The 14,211-nt window shown below is 62.8% G+C and overlaps 1 protein-coding gene across 1 annotated transcript in view; it reads left to right on the top strand.

Moving 5' to 3' along the window:
* The window catches only part of ZC3H3 (zinc finger CCCH-type containing 3), a 62,210-nt gene that overhangs the window by 34,386 nt on the left and 13,613 nt on the right, over positions 1-14,211 (top strand). Inside the window, exon 5 of the mRNA XM_043879609.1 lies at positions 11,619-11,803. Coding sequence (XP_043735544.1) covers positions 11,619-11,803 — 185 coding nt within the window. The remainder of the gene's footprint in view (positions 1-11,618; positions 11,804-14,211) is intronic.

The following is a 14,211-nucleotide window of genomic DNA, read 5'->3' on the forward strand; positions in this document are numbered from 1 at the left end:
GCGGGGCAGCACTGCCCCAGGCCACCCTCATCCTTGCTGCGCGCGGACCCCCTGCCTGCCCCCCCCCCCCCCCCCCGCATGGACACCAGGCCATCCACAGCGCAGTGTGTCTTGATTGTGGATGTGCAGCTGGCGTCTCTGCTTTTTGGGAGCTGGCTCAAGTGTCCAGGGCCTGCCAGGCAGCCTTCAGACCGGCAGTAGAAAAGGGTCGGGCAGGCAACGTGTCGCCCTGGCCAGCCCTGGCCCCTGCAGGGCCCTGTGTGAGCGGCCACTGCGTGGCCGCCCCACGTGCTTGGCGGCACGCCTCACGGAGACACAGTTGGATCTGCCAGGGTGCTTCAGGGTAAACCTAGAGGGAACCCCCGCGTTTGCCCGAGGGAAGCTTTGCTCTGCAGGCAGCAGGACTGTTGGAAGGACGCTGGGAGGGTCCCTCGAGGCCCCTCCCCGTGGAGCCCCATGGGGCTTCCCTCAGTCGTGCCCAGGCCCCAGCCACACCTTGCACCAGGCCCTCGCATTCTGTGTCGGTGCCCCCGGGGGTCCCTGGAGGTGAGGAGCAGGGAAGCTGAAAATACTGCTCCTGACAGGAAGAAATAAAACGTCCTTGTCACCCAGCGGTTCCTGGGTGCCTTACACAATCAAACATCGTTTTAAACACCACTTTTATCTTGGTTTTAGAGGTGGTAGTAAAGTATCGTTCAGATAATCAATACCACATTTAACTCTTTGCATATATCAACTTCCAGCCTGGTCGTACCCCAAAACACAGTTCCCCTCTCAGGGCCGGGCCAGGGCCTCTGGAGATGGGTGAGGGAAGCCACTGTTCTAGGGGTTTCCCTGGACAGAAAAATGGGCCCCCTGCGTTGGCTGTGGGGTGTGGGGGCTCACTGTGCTGCGGACCATGCCCTAAAGGCCCTGCCAGGCCTCAGGCCGCTTGGCTGCCGCCTGTCCCCAGGGCCCCGTGTGCGGCTCTCAGGCGCTCTGGGCAGGCAGCTCCCAGCGGGCATGGGCACCCTCTGATGGGCTGGGTACATGCTCCCCCTGCAGAGCTCCAGTTAGCCTCCTGCTCCCCCCCCCCCCCCCCGTGCTTGCCCCCACCCCCACCACCGTGTGCCCTGCGGGTCCTCAGAGGGGGGCCTTCGGTAACCCCTCAGTCACCCCTTGCTGTTTAGGGCTCCACCCAGCATCTGCTGAGCCAGACGCCCATCAGCGTTTGCTCCGGGTGGGAGGGGCTGCGAGTGCAGAGCCTCTGTGTGTTGGGGCAGGTCCAGCGACTGCTGCCCTCCCCCGGCCACCCTCGCTTCGCGCTCCCGGCCGGGCAGGACCCTGACCCCGGCTGCTGCGAGCCTGCCCAGCAGTCTCCTGGAGTCAGGGCAGCCGGCGAGCGAGCTGGTTTATTTTTCTCTGACTTTCCTCGAAGTCAGCAAGGTTTTTGTGGCTGCTCCGCCCACTCCCCAGAGTAAAGGAGCCCCGGTTTAATTTGCGGTTAGATGTCTGTTAAGATTGCGTCCACTTCCCAAGTCAGCACTTAATTGGCAAGGCGCTTGATTTAACAGCGTGGGAGCCTCCACCGGAAAAATGGCTTGAATAAATCACCGCCTGACACCAGAAAATAGATATAATCTCAGCATTAACTACATTAATAGTAGCAGGAGCCGAATTAAGAAAGCCATAAAGCATAGGCGGGGGACCATAAATTAAGGCCGGGCTCTGTCCCTCGGTGGGGCCCCTCTGGGGGCGGGGTGGGGTGGGGCTGCGCCCGGCCCTGCCCGCCTGCCCGGTGGGGGCCCGGTGGGCGTGCCCGGGGCGGGGTTTGCTTTGGGGCGCGGCCTGCCGGCTGCAGCGCCCCTCCCTGCTGGGCTTGGGTGCTGGAAGGGTGGGCTTTGCCCCCCTGCCCTCCAGGGCTCCCTCCAACCCGCCCCTCCCCCTAGTAGGGGTCGTGGGGGCCAAGTGCTTTTCTTTTTTTTTTTCACTTTTTTTTTGGGTGGCGGGTGGGCCAAGTGCTTTGCACCTGGACGGTCGTCCGCCGGTAGGTGCCCCAGGTGCTGGTAAGGACTCTGCCGTGTGAGACCCTGCACGGACTGCACTGCCGCCACCTCCCGCTCCCGCAGAAGGCTTCGCCCAGGGTTCTGCCTCCCCGGGAAGCCTTCTGGAAGCCTCCCGGGGCTGGCAGTGGAGGTGGATGCGGCCTGAACCGCAGCCTCCGCGGTGGATGCTGGACTGTAGCCGCGAGGCTGGTCTCCCCGGCGCTGCCCTAGTCTGCGTTTGTGCTGCAGCAAGGGGCTGCTCCGCTCGGTGGCGGTCTTCTTTCCGCAGCTGAGGTTGGTCCATCCAGGTCAGGCCTCGGCTCCTGGGCTGTGGGGAGAGTCAGGTGCGCACCTTCGGCCGCGATGGTGTGCGTCTTCTGTCCTTCCAGGTGTTAGCTGCCCCTGCCAAACTTTTTGCCTATTCTAGAAGAGATTGCCATCCAGTGTTCATTCAGACTTTGGTTGTTTTCGTTGCTGCCACGCCACGTGGCCTGTGGGATCACAGTTCCCCCAGCAGGGGTTGAACACCCGCCATGGTGCTGAAAGAGCCAGACTGTAACCACTAAACCACCAGGGAACTCCTTTAATGTCAGTTGTATTCATGCTCTTCGTTAAGTTCAGCGGGGTTTTTTTGTTGCACTGTCCATTTGCCACTGGCCTGTTTCTTACAGGTTTTCAAGAATCTAAATATTTGGGGGGGCACCCTTTTGGCAGAGTACACATTTTTCCTCAATTTCTGTTTTGCCTTTTGTTTTGTTCGTGAGGATTTTTAATGAAACTTTTATGTTTTCTGTATTCTTAGATCTGTCAGTCTCTTAAGACACTGATTTGCTTAGAACTGCTTTCGTCGTCCTGTGATAACATGAGGTCAGGTATTCTCTTCTAGTGCTGTACTTTCCAGTTCTACATTTAAAACTGTAATCTACCTGGAATTTATTTGGAGACTTGGTGTGAGGTTAAAGGTCGAATTTAATTTTGTTTAATGCTTATCTGGTTGTCTTCAGAACATTTATCAAACATTTAGACTTTTCCACATTATTTGAAAATGTCACCTTTATTGTGTAAAATCTTGTTCCTGAACTTGACTTTCTGAACAGACATTCGATTTCCATAGGCAAAACGGGTGATTTGTTTGTATTTTCAGTAGTCAGTTGTGTGGATTTTTATCTTGTGTATCTACCACAGAGTGTGCCCGTTACCTACCCCCTGCAGGGTGCTCCGCCCATACATCCCCACCTACCCTGTGGTCCCTCTCTGTCTGGAAAATCTGTCTCGAAACTTTTGAACTTCATATATGTAGGTTCGTCTAATAGGTGCTGTTTTGTGTAACTCCTTTTGCTTACCATTTGTTATCCAAACAGACTCATAGACTGAAGCCTGAATCCCACTGTGGCTTTTTGGAGATGAGAAGTGATTAAGGCTGAATGAGGTCATTAGGATGGGGCCCTGATCTGATAGAATTGGTGTCTTTATATGAGGAGGAAGAGATGACGGGGCTTGCTCTGCAGTCACCCTGGGGAGAGGCCCTGTGAGCACTCGTAGGCCCTCTGCAGGCCAGGAAGAGAGGCTGTGCCGGGAGCTAACCTGGCTGGCGCCTTGATCCGGGCTGCCAGCCTCCAGGACTGTGGGGAAACCGGGCGCTTTATAGCAGCCGGAGCCAGCTTGTCCTGCTCCTCTCCAGGTGTGCCCATGCTGCGCTCACGGTGCTCTCGGTGGGCATCTGGGGCTTTCTTGTCTCTGCTGCCCTGTCCTGTGGGGCATGTTGCCAAGTGACCAGGACTCCCGCCCTCCGCCCCACCGTGGAGCTGCAGCCTCAGTGGGCAGATGGATGCTGGGCAGCGGGTGGCTGGGGAGGACAGCTACCGCAGGCCACCCTAGGCTGCACACGTGACGTAGTGTGCAGTGCCCTGTGCAGGCTTTCACCCACGTTTGTGTCGGTTTGTCTTTTTATTGATTTGCTAGTATTCTTTATATATGATGGCTATACTCCTGTGTCAGAGATCCTCTTACAGCGGGGCTTGCCTTCAGTGCTGTCTAGTTCATCAGTCTTCTTTTATGAGTGTCGTCCTGTTTGAGAACTGTTTGCCAAGGTCACATTTTCTTCTGGAAGCTTGGCTATTTCAGTGTTTATATTAAGTCTGCGATCCCTTATGAGTTAACTTTTACTTGTGATCTGAGGTGGGAGGGTCAAGGTTCCTTGGTCTCCTGACAGCAAAACGTTTACTGAGCTGAACCCCCCGCCCCCAGAAGTGCAGAGCCAGAGACTGTGCCCTTGCTGGGCCCCCCGCATTCCTCAGGTGAGCCATGGGAACACTGGCTCAGTCTCGGCCTTCCCCAGTGGCCACTCGCCACAGCGTCGCCTGCGGTGCTTGTTCGGCTTTTCCTGGTGGTCCAGCTGGTCCCACTGGTGGCCTGGCAGCTTCGGTGGGAGTGCTTCACTTGTAGTTGGCTCCCTGCTCACTGTCTGACCTGCAGGAGCTTTTACGCTGAGCTCAGGGGCCTGTGCCTGGGGTCTCCGCTCCCACCACAGCTTCTCCTGGGAGCTGTGCTGTGCTCACAGGATTCTAAGAGGAGCCCTCCTGCTGGGGCCTGTGGGGTGGGGTGGGTCCCCTGCCTCCCCCATCTCCCCTCTTCCCGAATATCTTTAGGTAGCCGTGACACGAGGGTCACTGATGGCCGGGGCTTGTGGCGTCTGGGGTCTTGTAACGTTTCCACTGTGTCACCTGTCCCTGGCTTGGGCCGCCCTCTGGTGTTTTCTGCTCGGCCGTGTCCAGATACTGGGGCCCCTTCATGACGTGCCCTCGAGCGTGAGTGTCCTAGGGCTCCCCGAGGGGCGTGGGCAACTGGTGTGAGATCCAGAGGTGAAGAGGGGCTGCAGTTGCAGGGACAGGGAGGCTCAAGCTAGGCGGACAGCGGCCCTGGGTCCTGGGGCCAGTGACGGGCCCGCCTGGTGGCAGGGGGAGCTGGAGAGACAGCGTGGGGCCCAGGTGGCCAGCGCCCTCCCACTGTGAGCAGTAGGCCCTGCGCGGAGCTCAGCAAGGGAGGGGCTGTGAGCGGTGTCCCGGGAAGGGCGGGCCAGCAGCACTCCCAAGGAGGGTGAGGGCAGAGACCCCGAGCGAGGTCACCAGCAGGACGTGATGGGAGGCCTTGCGAAGGCGTGCAGCCCTCTGCTGCCAGAGGCCAGGCAGCCAGGCTTTTGATCCGGGCCTTGGCGAGACCTGTCCTGCTGAGAGGACAGCGACCGGTGGCAGCTGCTGGGGCTCTTGGGGGTGTGGTGGCAGGGTGCGCGCTGGGCTGGCCCCCACACCCCTGGTGATGGGGTTTGAGCCACGGACACCAGGGCACAGAGGAGAGGTTGCAGTGAGAGGGGTGTGTGGGCAGTGGGGCTGACGGGCAGGCCCAGAGTGGAGGAGGGAGCCCCAGGAGGTGACCCCGGGGTGTTCTCTGGGAGCCAGTGAGCCAGGTGGGGCCTCGACTTGCTGAGTCCCTCCCAGAGGAGTCGGGGCACGGGCTCTGCTGCCCCAGCCTCCTTCCCTCCCCTCTTGCCCGTGTGGGGAGAGGACAGGGATGGGCAGACTGGACTTCACATGCACAGCAGGCTGGGGCTGGGGTATCAGTGGGCCAGAGAGAGAGGAGGAGGATGGCTGGAGTGAGCGGCGCTGGAGGGGCGGCTGCAGCGGGGCCAGGCCCTCCCCGCCGTCCCCAGTGTCAGGCCCGGGGCCTGAGCCACCGCCCGGCCTACAGGATAACACCGGGGAACGAGGATCGGGGCGGCTGAGCCGGCCAATCCTGGGCCTGGCTTGCTGAGCTCTGCACTTGGAGGGGGGCCCCTAAGGCCCAGCGATACCTGCTTTTTGCAGCTAACACACAAAACACCAATAGCTTCAGCTAAAATGGATTTTTAAAAGTGTCATTTTATGGAGAATTTTACTTTCTATCTTGTTGTTTATTAGGCTCTTAAAGGGAAAGCTTGTAATGCATCCATTGATCGAAATACCGATTGAATAGATGTGAGCACATAAAACAGCCCTGGCTCCTTAGAACAGCTGCCGTGCTCGCCCTGGGGGTGGCAGTTATTGTTCCCCCACCTCCCAGTGCCGCTGGTCAGGGCGCCCCCGAGTCATTTCTGCTAGTGGCTGGGGAGAGACGGAGCAGTGGTCCTTGGGGAAGGAGCAGGGCCTTCAGGTGTGTCCTGCACCCCACAAGCACTCAGCCTGAGCCCTGGGCCGCCAGCCCTCTTGGGTGCCGTCCTGTCCTTGCTGTGACCCACCAGGGTCCTCAGGTCTCAGCTCCCACCTGGGCCATAGCCCCAGCTACTGCGAGCAAGTGCGTCCTGGGAAGCCCAGCCATCACCTTGGCCCTGCTGCAAGGTGGCTGGAGCTCAGAGGGCAGGTGGGCACGCTCGGGAGGAGGGTCCTAGGAGGCCAGGTGGCCCCAGTCACCCCGAGACCTGCGCTTTCTGTCTGTCCGCCTGCCCGCTGAGTTCCTGGCCCTCCTGCCGCGCTGCCCCGCCTGGGCCCTTGTCCCCAGCGTGTTCTGTCAGCACCCGTGGGACCGGCTGCCTGCGTGCCGGCCGGCCCGGCCTGTGGGGCGCCGGGTGTCAGCGCTTCTGTGGAAAGCCCGCTTAAGCAGTTTGCAGCCGTCACGGTGGCGGCGCCGAGCCTGACCTACTTGGGATTCGCTGTGCGGCCGCCCCTGGCGCCCTTCTGCTGACGGCGCACTCCTCGCTTGCTCAAGCTGCGCAGAACCCACTCCACGTCCTGAAAACTGCTTCCCCGCTTGTTTTCTCTGCTCCCTGCAGGCTGCCCACCTCCTGGCCCGCCGCGCTGAGCCAAAGGCCTCTCCTGGTGTGGGTGCCCACACATCCCGGCTCCCGCCCACCAAGATCTCCCCTCGTTTCTCTTACTGGCACCCTGGCAGACCCCAGGGTGGGAGACTCAGGTGGTCTCCAAGCCTTCTTCTTGGTGTGCGCTCACCCCGCACGAGTCTCTGGAGCCCCTGCCCCAGGTGCTTGCTCCCAGGTGTGACTGGGCCCTGTTTAGGGTCAGGGGAGGCTTCCCAAGGCCCCGACGTCCAAGCTTGGGCTCAGGGCAGGACCCAGGTGATGGCAGAGGCCCAGCACATGCAGAGGCCCCGCGCAGGGATGGACGGCAGGCGGTGGGAGCGGTGGTGAGGGCCCCGCAGCAGAACAGGGAGCACTGCCAGGGCGTGGAGTGATGGGAGCCGGATCCGACTCGAGGTTTTCAGATGAACTGATGGGACAGAGTGCGGCGGGGACCCCGCCGGGGAGTCTCAGTGAGGGCAGGGCCCCAGACTGCCTCTGGGGCGAGAGCGGAGGCTGGCTCAGGGAGGCAGGGTCCTTGGTGACTGGGGTCTGGGCCTGTGGTCCCCAGAGAGATGAGGGTCTCCAGGAGGAGCCAGGGGACGCAGACTGTGGGGACCGGGAAGAACGTGCCAGCAAGACGCCTCTGTGCTGAGAGGCCTGCCTGTGGGAAAGCAGCCCTTAGTTCCATCAGCATCTCCCTGTCCAGGTGTGGGCCCCTTGGCCTGGCCCTGGCCTTGTCCCGAGGGGCTCCCCACCCTCTCTGGGTGCACAGGGCCCACTCTCGTCAGGCTGCCTTACGACTGGGCGCTGAGAGGCCGTGGCACCCTCAGCCCTGGGTCTGCTGGAGCCGGGCCCCTTCCACTCCCGTGTGCTCCTGTGGTCCCGGCCGGGCAGCAGCAGCGAGGCAGGGCCCATGTCAGGGCCGGAGGTGGGCACAGCTCCAGGGTGCAGCTTACCTTGCCCCGGGCATCCTGGGGGCTGGGGCCATTTCCAGAGTCTCCAGGGCCAGGTCAGCTTTCTGCCCCCACCTCCCTGCATGCTCAGGGGGAGCCACTCTGTGGCCTTCAGGTGACACAACCCACAGGCTGCCTGTCCCCGGCCCAGGGCCTGGGGTGCACTCACTCACTGTGCATCAGGTCTTGCCAGTGGGAGGGCAAGCTACGTGTGCTCGGTGTGTAGGCGTGTTTGGGAGCCCGTCTGCCTGCGGCTCTTTGGGTGCACGCCTGTCCCCCAGGCTGCCAGGCCACTAGCGAGGATGCCTGGGTGGGCCCGTCTCAGCCGTGCAGCTCAAGAAGCAGACCGCGGCAGGTGCCCTGTATGCCGTATTGGGCCTGCACCAACCTGCTTGGGCAGTGGCCAGGGAGTGTGCAGGGAGCCCAGGGGGACTCTGGCAGGGTGCTACTGGGGGGCACCCTGCAGGGTGGGCTCGGCGCTGCTGGGGGGCACCCTCCAGGGTGGGCTCGGTGCTGTTGCGGGGTGGGGGCAACCTGCAGACCCAGCAGAGGATGTGCCACAGTCATCCCGGCTCTTGGGGGAGCCTTCCTGTCCTGCCCAGACTGATGCCCTGGCTCTCAGGGTCCTGCTTCCCTGGGACCGTCCCCTTGCTTCCTGGGCACAGCAGCTGAGGGGGCCTTTGAGGGCAGAGCCCCTGGGAGCTCCTGGACGGCCTTGGGCCTGGAACATTTCAGCTGCTCCCCGGGCAGCGGACATGTGGATCGCGTTTCTTTTTAAACCTACTTTTGCGGTGTGTGTGTCTTTCTCCCCGTTACCAGCTCTTTTCATTTAAAATGTTATCTCCCACCCGCCCTGTCCTTCGTGGTGCCCCCCGGGGGGGGCGCCCAGGAGAAGCCCAGCCCTCACCCCTGTGTAGTCAAGGTTATGGTGATAAATCCTGGGGCATTGTCACTTCTATTCGGAGTAAATTGGCTGGCCGCTTTCGGGCTGAAGGAAAGATAATTTGCTGTAGTATTTCAAATGGATTAGAAATGGATTTGAAGGGAAAGTTCATGCCTCCCATTACAAAGGCGAGAAAGAGGACTATCTTAAGGCATGGTTCCCTCCCTGGCCTTCATTATCCACGCTTAATACCTTTCCTATTTTCCAGCGTTAATGAAATTTCCTGGCGGCGTGGGCCTGCCGGACGGATGGGAGAAGGCTTTAGGTCTGAGGCTCCTGTTGTAGAAAAGGAATTACAGGCCCTTGCCGCGAGGGCAGGAGCGCTCCCTGGGTCCTTGGCCCTGCTATTATCTCATTAATTTTATCCCCTCAAAAGGCTGTCCTCTCCATTAGGGTAACAATTTACTGGAGTGCCGTGACACCCACAGCAGTGAAAAACTACGAGGCGTTTGGGGCGAGCACCCCAGCCCAGTGTTCCAGCCCCCGCCTGCCCCGGTGTTTGCCGGCCGCAGGCCCAGAGTCAGTGGGCCCAGTGGGCAAAGGCAGGCAGAAGGGGCTGTGCGGCTGCCGGCTGGGCTGGGGCCCATGGGTGCAGGGCCCTCCCCGAGTTCTTGGGGGCGCCCACCTCTCCCCTGCAGCCCCAGGGTGCCATCCTGGGGACGTGGCTCCTCCCAGCCTGGCTCCCAGGCTCCCGCCCTGCCACAGCCCTGCACCTGGGCATGTGGGTCCTTGGGCACAGGTGTGAGCATGGGTGTGAGCACTGGCCGGCTGCTACGCCCCCGCCCCATCCCGAGGCCCGCAGCAGAGCCCAGGAGCACGGTCTTCTCTCTAGAAAAGGGGCTGGGTTGGTTGGTCATGTTCATCTGTAAGAACAGTCATTCCCAGGCCCTCCAGCCTCCACCCGCTGGGCCTGCCAGGGCTGGGCCGCCCTGTGCTGCTGGGATCCATAGTTTCGCCTGCGTGGCTGCCTCTGGGGGTGGTGTCCTGTCCAGCCTTAGCCCGGAGCATGTGCCCAAGTAGGGCGCTTCCTCACCCCCTGGAGGGCTGGTCTCGGGGCATCCATGGCCCTGCTTCCTCCCCCCTACTGTCTCGCTTCGTTCTGCCTGTGTCTCATGTCTCATGGGGGCCAGCGCTGGGGGAGAGGGTGCCCCAGCGAGGCGAGGATGGCTGAGAGGGCCGTGTTCCAGCAAGTGCATCCTGGCATCTGGGCGCACAGACTGTGGGGGGGCGCTGGGGGTGGTGCCCTGATGGTGGCCCCCCACTCTGCCCCCTGCCCAGGGCACGTTGACGGAGGGCAGCTGCCTTGTGGGTGGGAGGCCCCTGAGGGCTCTGGGCAGCACAGGGCTGGGACTGCGGGCGCCTCTTGGCCTCGAGCTGGGGGCTGTGGGGACCACTGGGTGGGCTCCACTCTCCGTGGGGGGTCAGGGCTCAGGCCAGCTGCACCGTTGGGCGATGTCCGGGACTCCTGCAGGGGCTCCAGAGCTCCCAAGGCTGATGGGCTTCTTCAGTGAGGGCGGGACCCCCCAGCCCCGCCCCTCCTCAGCCCCTGCCCGCCTTGGAGGAGCCCAGGCCCCTGCTGGGCACACAGATGCCCTGAGCCCAAGGCACGAGACCTGGGTTCTGGGGTCTGGGGAGGGCCTGGGGTCTGGCTGCCTCTCCAGCGCTTGGCTGGACCAGGGAGTGGGCAGCAGGAGCCCCTCTGGCGCAGCCAGGGTGGGCAGGGCTGTCAAGGACCTTGGTGGGGGTCGATCCCTCCAAGATTGGTGTTTGTGAACTTGAGTTTTAATTAAGGGAAACTGGGTTAAGTGCTTTCTAGAGGCCTGCTCGGCGCTTCCCTCCTGACACTGCAGCTTCAGGTCCTGGCTCGCCCGGCTGTTTTGCAGGTGGGGAGTCAGGCCAGCCGTGGGCCACCTGTGGGGCAAGCTCTGCACTGCAGACCCAGGTCGGGGCTTCCCCGCCGTGTGGTCCCAGGGTTGCCAGAAGAGCATGTTCTGCTGCTCCAGTGGAGCTGGGGTTCATAGGCTCCTGGGGAAGAGGATTCAGGATTCCTCCTCCTGCTGAGGAGCAGGAGGCGCTGGGGAGCCTAGGACCCCCGGACAGCCCAGAGCTGCGGCTGGTGGCCCTGCCTGCCACTGACCGCCCTCCTCGCGCCCCGCCTGCCGCAGCAGACGTGACACTCTTGGATGGGCACTCCCCTGCCCAGCTCTGCCAGCAGCCCAGACGTGCCCTGAGCTCAGAGAGAACTGAGCTCAATTTGCATAAGCAGGTTTCTACTAGGACATGTGGAAGGTCAAGGCCAAGTAGCTCTGGAGTCCCGAACCCCTCCCATGTGGCAGCTCCTGGGCAGCTGCAGGCCCTCCTCTGTGGGACCTGAGTTGGGGGTGTGGGGGGGGTGGCCCTCCCTGCCTGCTGTGGCCAGGGGGTCTGTGGGGGACTTCTGACCCATCTGCCCTTGGGTTGGCCCCACAGGCGGCCCAGGCCTTTACCAGCCCTTGACCTTGAGGGGACTCCAGTCTTGCCCCAGATTGCTTCCCTGGGTTGGGGGGTCCATGAGGCCTTCCCTTCCCGGTTGCGATGCCAGGCGCTCCGTGCAGAGGACAGAGGAGCGGAGGATGGGCAGAAGACCTTGCTGACCGCACAACACCGCTGTCCCAGAGTCAGGGTGCAGCACGGGGCGGCGTCCAGGAGGTGTTCCGGACACTGGTGACCCGCCAGGGCCGCCTTAGTGCTGGCACTGAGCGCTTTGCCCTCACAAAGGTGCCCCAGCCTCAGAGGTGGGGTTGAGGGTGCCACCTCCTGGGCCCGTGGACGGTGGGGACAGAGGTCTTCTGACCGCCCCAGGGCTGAGCTGACGGGCCTTCCTATCTCTGCAGGTCCCTGGCACTGAACACCCTGCGTCCAGCTGCGGGTGGGAGAGCCCAGACCGGCTCCCCTCGGTGGCGGAGCAGAGGTTACCGCTGCATCGGAGGCGTCCTCTACAAGGTGTCGGCTAACAAGCTCTCCAAGACCTACAGCCGGCCCAGTGGGGACGGGGGTGGCAGGCCCCTGCTGCGCACAGGTGAGGCCCCTGGGGGGATGCTGTGCCTGTGCCCTTGTGAGGGCACCCCGACAGCGTCCTGGAACTGCCCCCGCCAAGGCGGCAGCAGCAGGGAGGCCCCCAGGGCGCGCCGGCTGCACCCAACTCGCGCTTGGCTGAGCCGCCTCTGATTTTCCGTGTTTTGCTCGGGGACAAAGGAGATGAGTCAGGTATGGTAAACACAGCCCATGTGAGCACCTGGGGCCGTGGCGCCTGATCGCATTGGCAACGCCTCCCAACCGTGCCCAGAGGCGCGGGCATCCCCGCGGCCCAGGGAGACAGGCCTCAGGGAAGGAAATGCTTCTGATTCGCTTATTGTACAAATTAACTAGAAAAGTATTTTGGTTTCAGTCCAATTTTACTCCTTTCCTTTTCTGTCAAAAAAAAGGTGGGGTTTGCAGGGGCTGTGGGGATTGTACAGGCCCAGCTACCCCCTGTCCTTAGCTTGACCCCCCCCTAGAGGGGCAGAAGGGAGAAAAAGCCCAGCTCAGGAAGTAGGTGGGGCGTGGGGCCGGCTGGCACAGGAGACAGTGGAGGGCCCCCTGGAAGCTCCTTTCTGCCAGGCCGGGTGCACCGGGCCCCCCAGGACAGGCGCAGGGGGCTGGGGGCCCAGGGCTCTGCTCCCCCGCGCATCCTGCCCTGCTCCAGGAGCTGGGCTGTCTGTGGGCCTGCCCCCGCCATCTGCCCAGCCTCAGAAGCTTGCCTGGTGGCGCCGCAGGTGCAGGCCCCCTCTGCTGCCTTCACTGGGTGCACGTGGTCTGTGGGCCCCACATACAGCTCTGGGTGTCTCAGAGGGCAGGGGTCTCAGACGCCCCCTCTGTCCTCCCTGAACCTGGGGCCCGTACAGGGCTGCCCCAGCCAGGCGGTGTGCGTGGGGCCCTTCCACATGAGCCCACGAGGGCTGTGGAGCGACCAGGCCTCTCTGTGGGCCCTGCTCTCTGCCCCCTCGGGCTGGCCGCTGGCCGCTGTGGCTCTCATGGAATCCTGGGCTGCACGTGAGGCCGATCCCAAATGGACTGGTGGGCTGTGGGGGCCACCCGTGACCTGGGCTGCTCCGCCCCCCAGGGCACCCGCCAGTGGGAGGAAGACACGGGTTTGCCCCCTCACAGTCTAGCAGCCCTGTCAGAGCCATCCGCCGGGCGCGGGGCCTGAGTCTGAGGCCACTGCCGCCTTGGGGCATGGTCAGGGCAGGAGGGGTCCGCCTTCGGGGTGCGGGGGTGCACCCCCCTCATCCGGGGGCCCCTCCGCTGGGGCTGGCAGCATGCTTCTCTCTGGGGAGTTGCCACGCTGCATGCTGAGCTCCGCAGAACCCACCTCCCCTGCAGAGCTGCGGGGGTGGGGGGGGGTCCTGGCCTTCCCCATCCTTCTCCCTGGCCCCCCAGCCACCTCCCTGCCCACCTGCCCCCCCAGGCTGCCGCTGCCCACGCTCTGCTGACCAGTCAGCTAGGGCAGTCCCCCACCTCAGCCTGGGGGCAGGGAGGTGGGGTTTGGTGCACAGACCACAGGGCAGCCTGTCCTGGGGGCACGAGGCCGGCCAGCACAGCACCAGCTGCCTAGACCCACATCCGGTGGCCAGCTCCTGGCTGTAAGGAGGGTGGATTGCTCCCAGCTGTGGGAATGCCCACAGACTAGCAGCTCACTTAGATGAGTAATAATTAAAGAAATAAATTTTCTCCTCTGATGTCGACGGAACTGTGACTTCAGCAAGAAAGTGCAGCCCTCCTTGTGGGGCTTGGGGGCTCCATCCCCCCTCTCCTGGCTGCAGGCCTCTCAGCATAGCCTCAGCCCCGTCGGGGTGCCCACCATCCCAGGCCTTGTGGGGAAGAGCTGTGCCCTGCCTGTCTCTCAGCTCCAGGGGCAGGGCCTTCTAGCAGGCACACCTCACTTCCCCAGAACCCTGGAGCCAAGCACTTCCTCCTGGTCTGAAGTCTGCCTGCCTGCAGGACCCAGCCCAGGGCCTACTCCCCACAGGCTTTCGCCTGGAAGGACAGGTCAGCCCTAAGAGCCTGCGAGGCCCTGCAGTAGAGCAGACCCCAGTCTGCCTGCCCCAGCCCCCTCGCTCAGCCTGCGCTGCGGGGCTGGCTCCCAGGTTTGTTCTGAGCCTCAGGCCCCAGGCGTAGGCTGTGGGGGGCAGTCTCTCTGCCACCAGCCTTCCACTTCGGGCCCTGGGCAGGCGGGGGCGTCTCTGCACCTCACCTGTAACCTGTGACCTGTCGCCCCCTCTGGGTGCTGCAGGGTCACGCAGAGCTGCATATGAGAGAGGGTCTCACCGGTTGGTCAGTCTGCCCCTGCGCATCCAAGGCCCTGCCCTGCGACCTCTGCCACTCCTGGACGCCTCTTCCCCAGGGTGGCGTGTTCCAGGGCATCATGGGCGGGCAGGGGCTGTGGGA

The sequence above is a fragment of the Cervus elaphus genome, chromosome 21, assembly GCF_910594005.1.
Source record: "Cervus elaphus chromosome 21, mCerEla1.1, whole genome shotgun sequence".
Taxonomy (NCBI): Eukaryota; Metazoa; Chordata; class Mammalia; order Artiodactyla; family Cervidae; genus Cervus; species Cervus elaphus.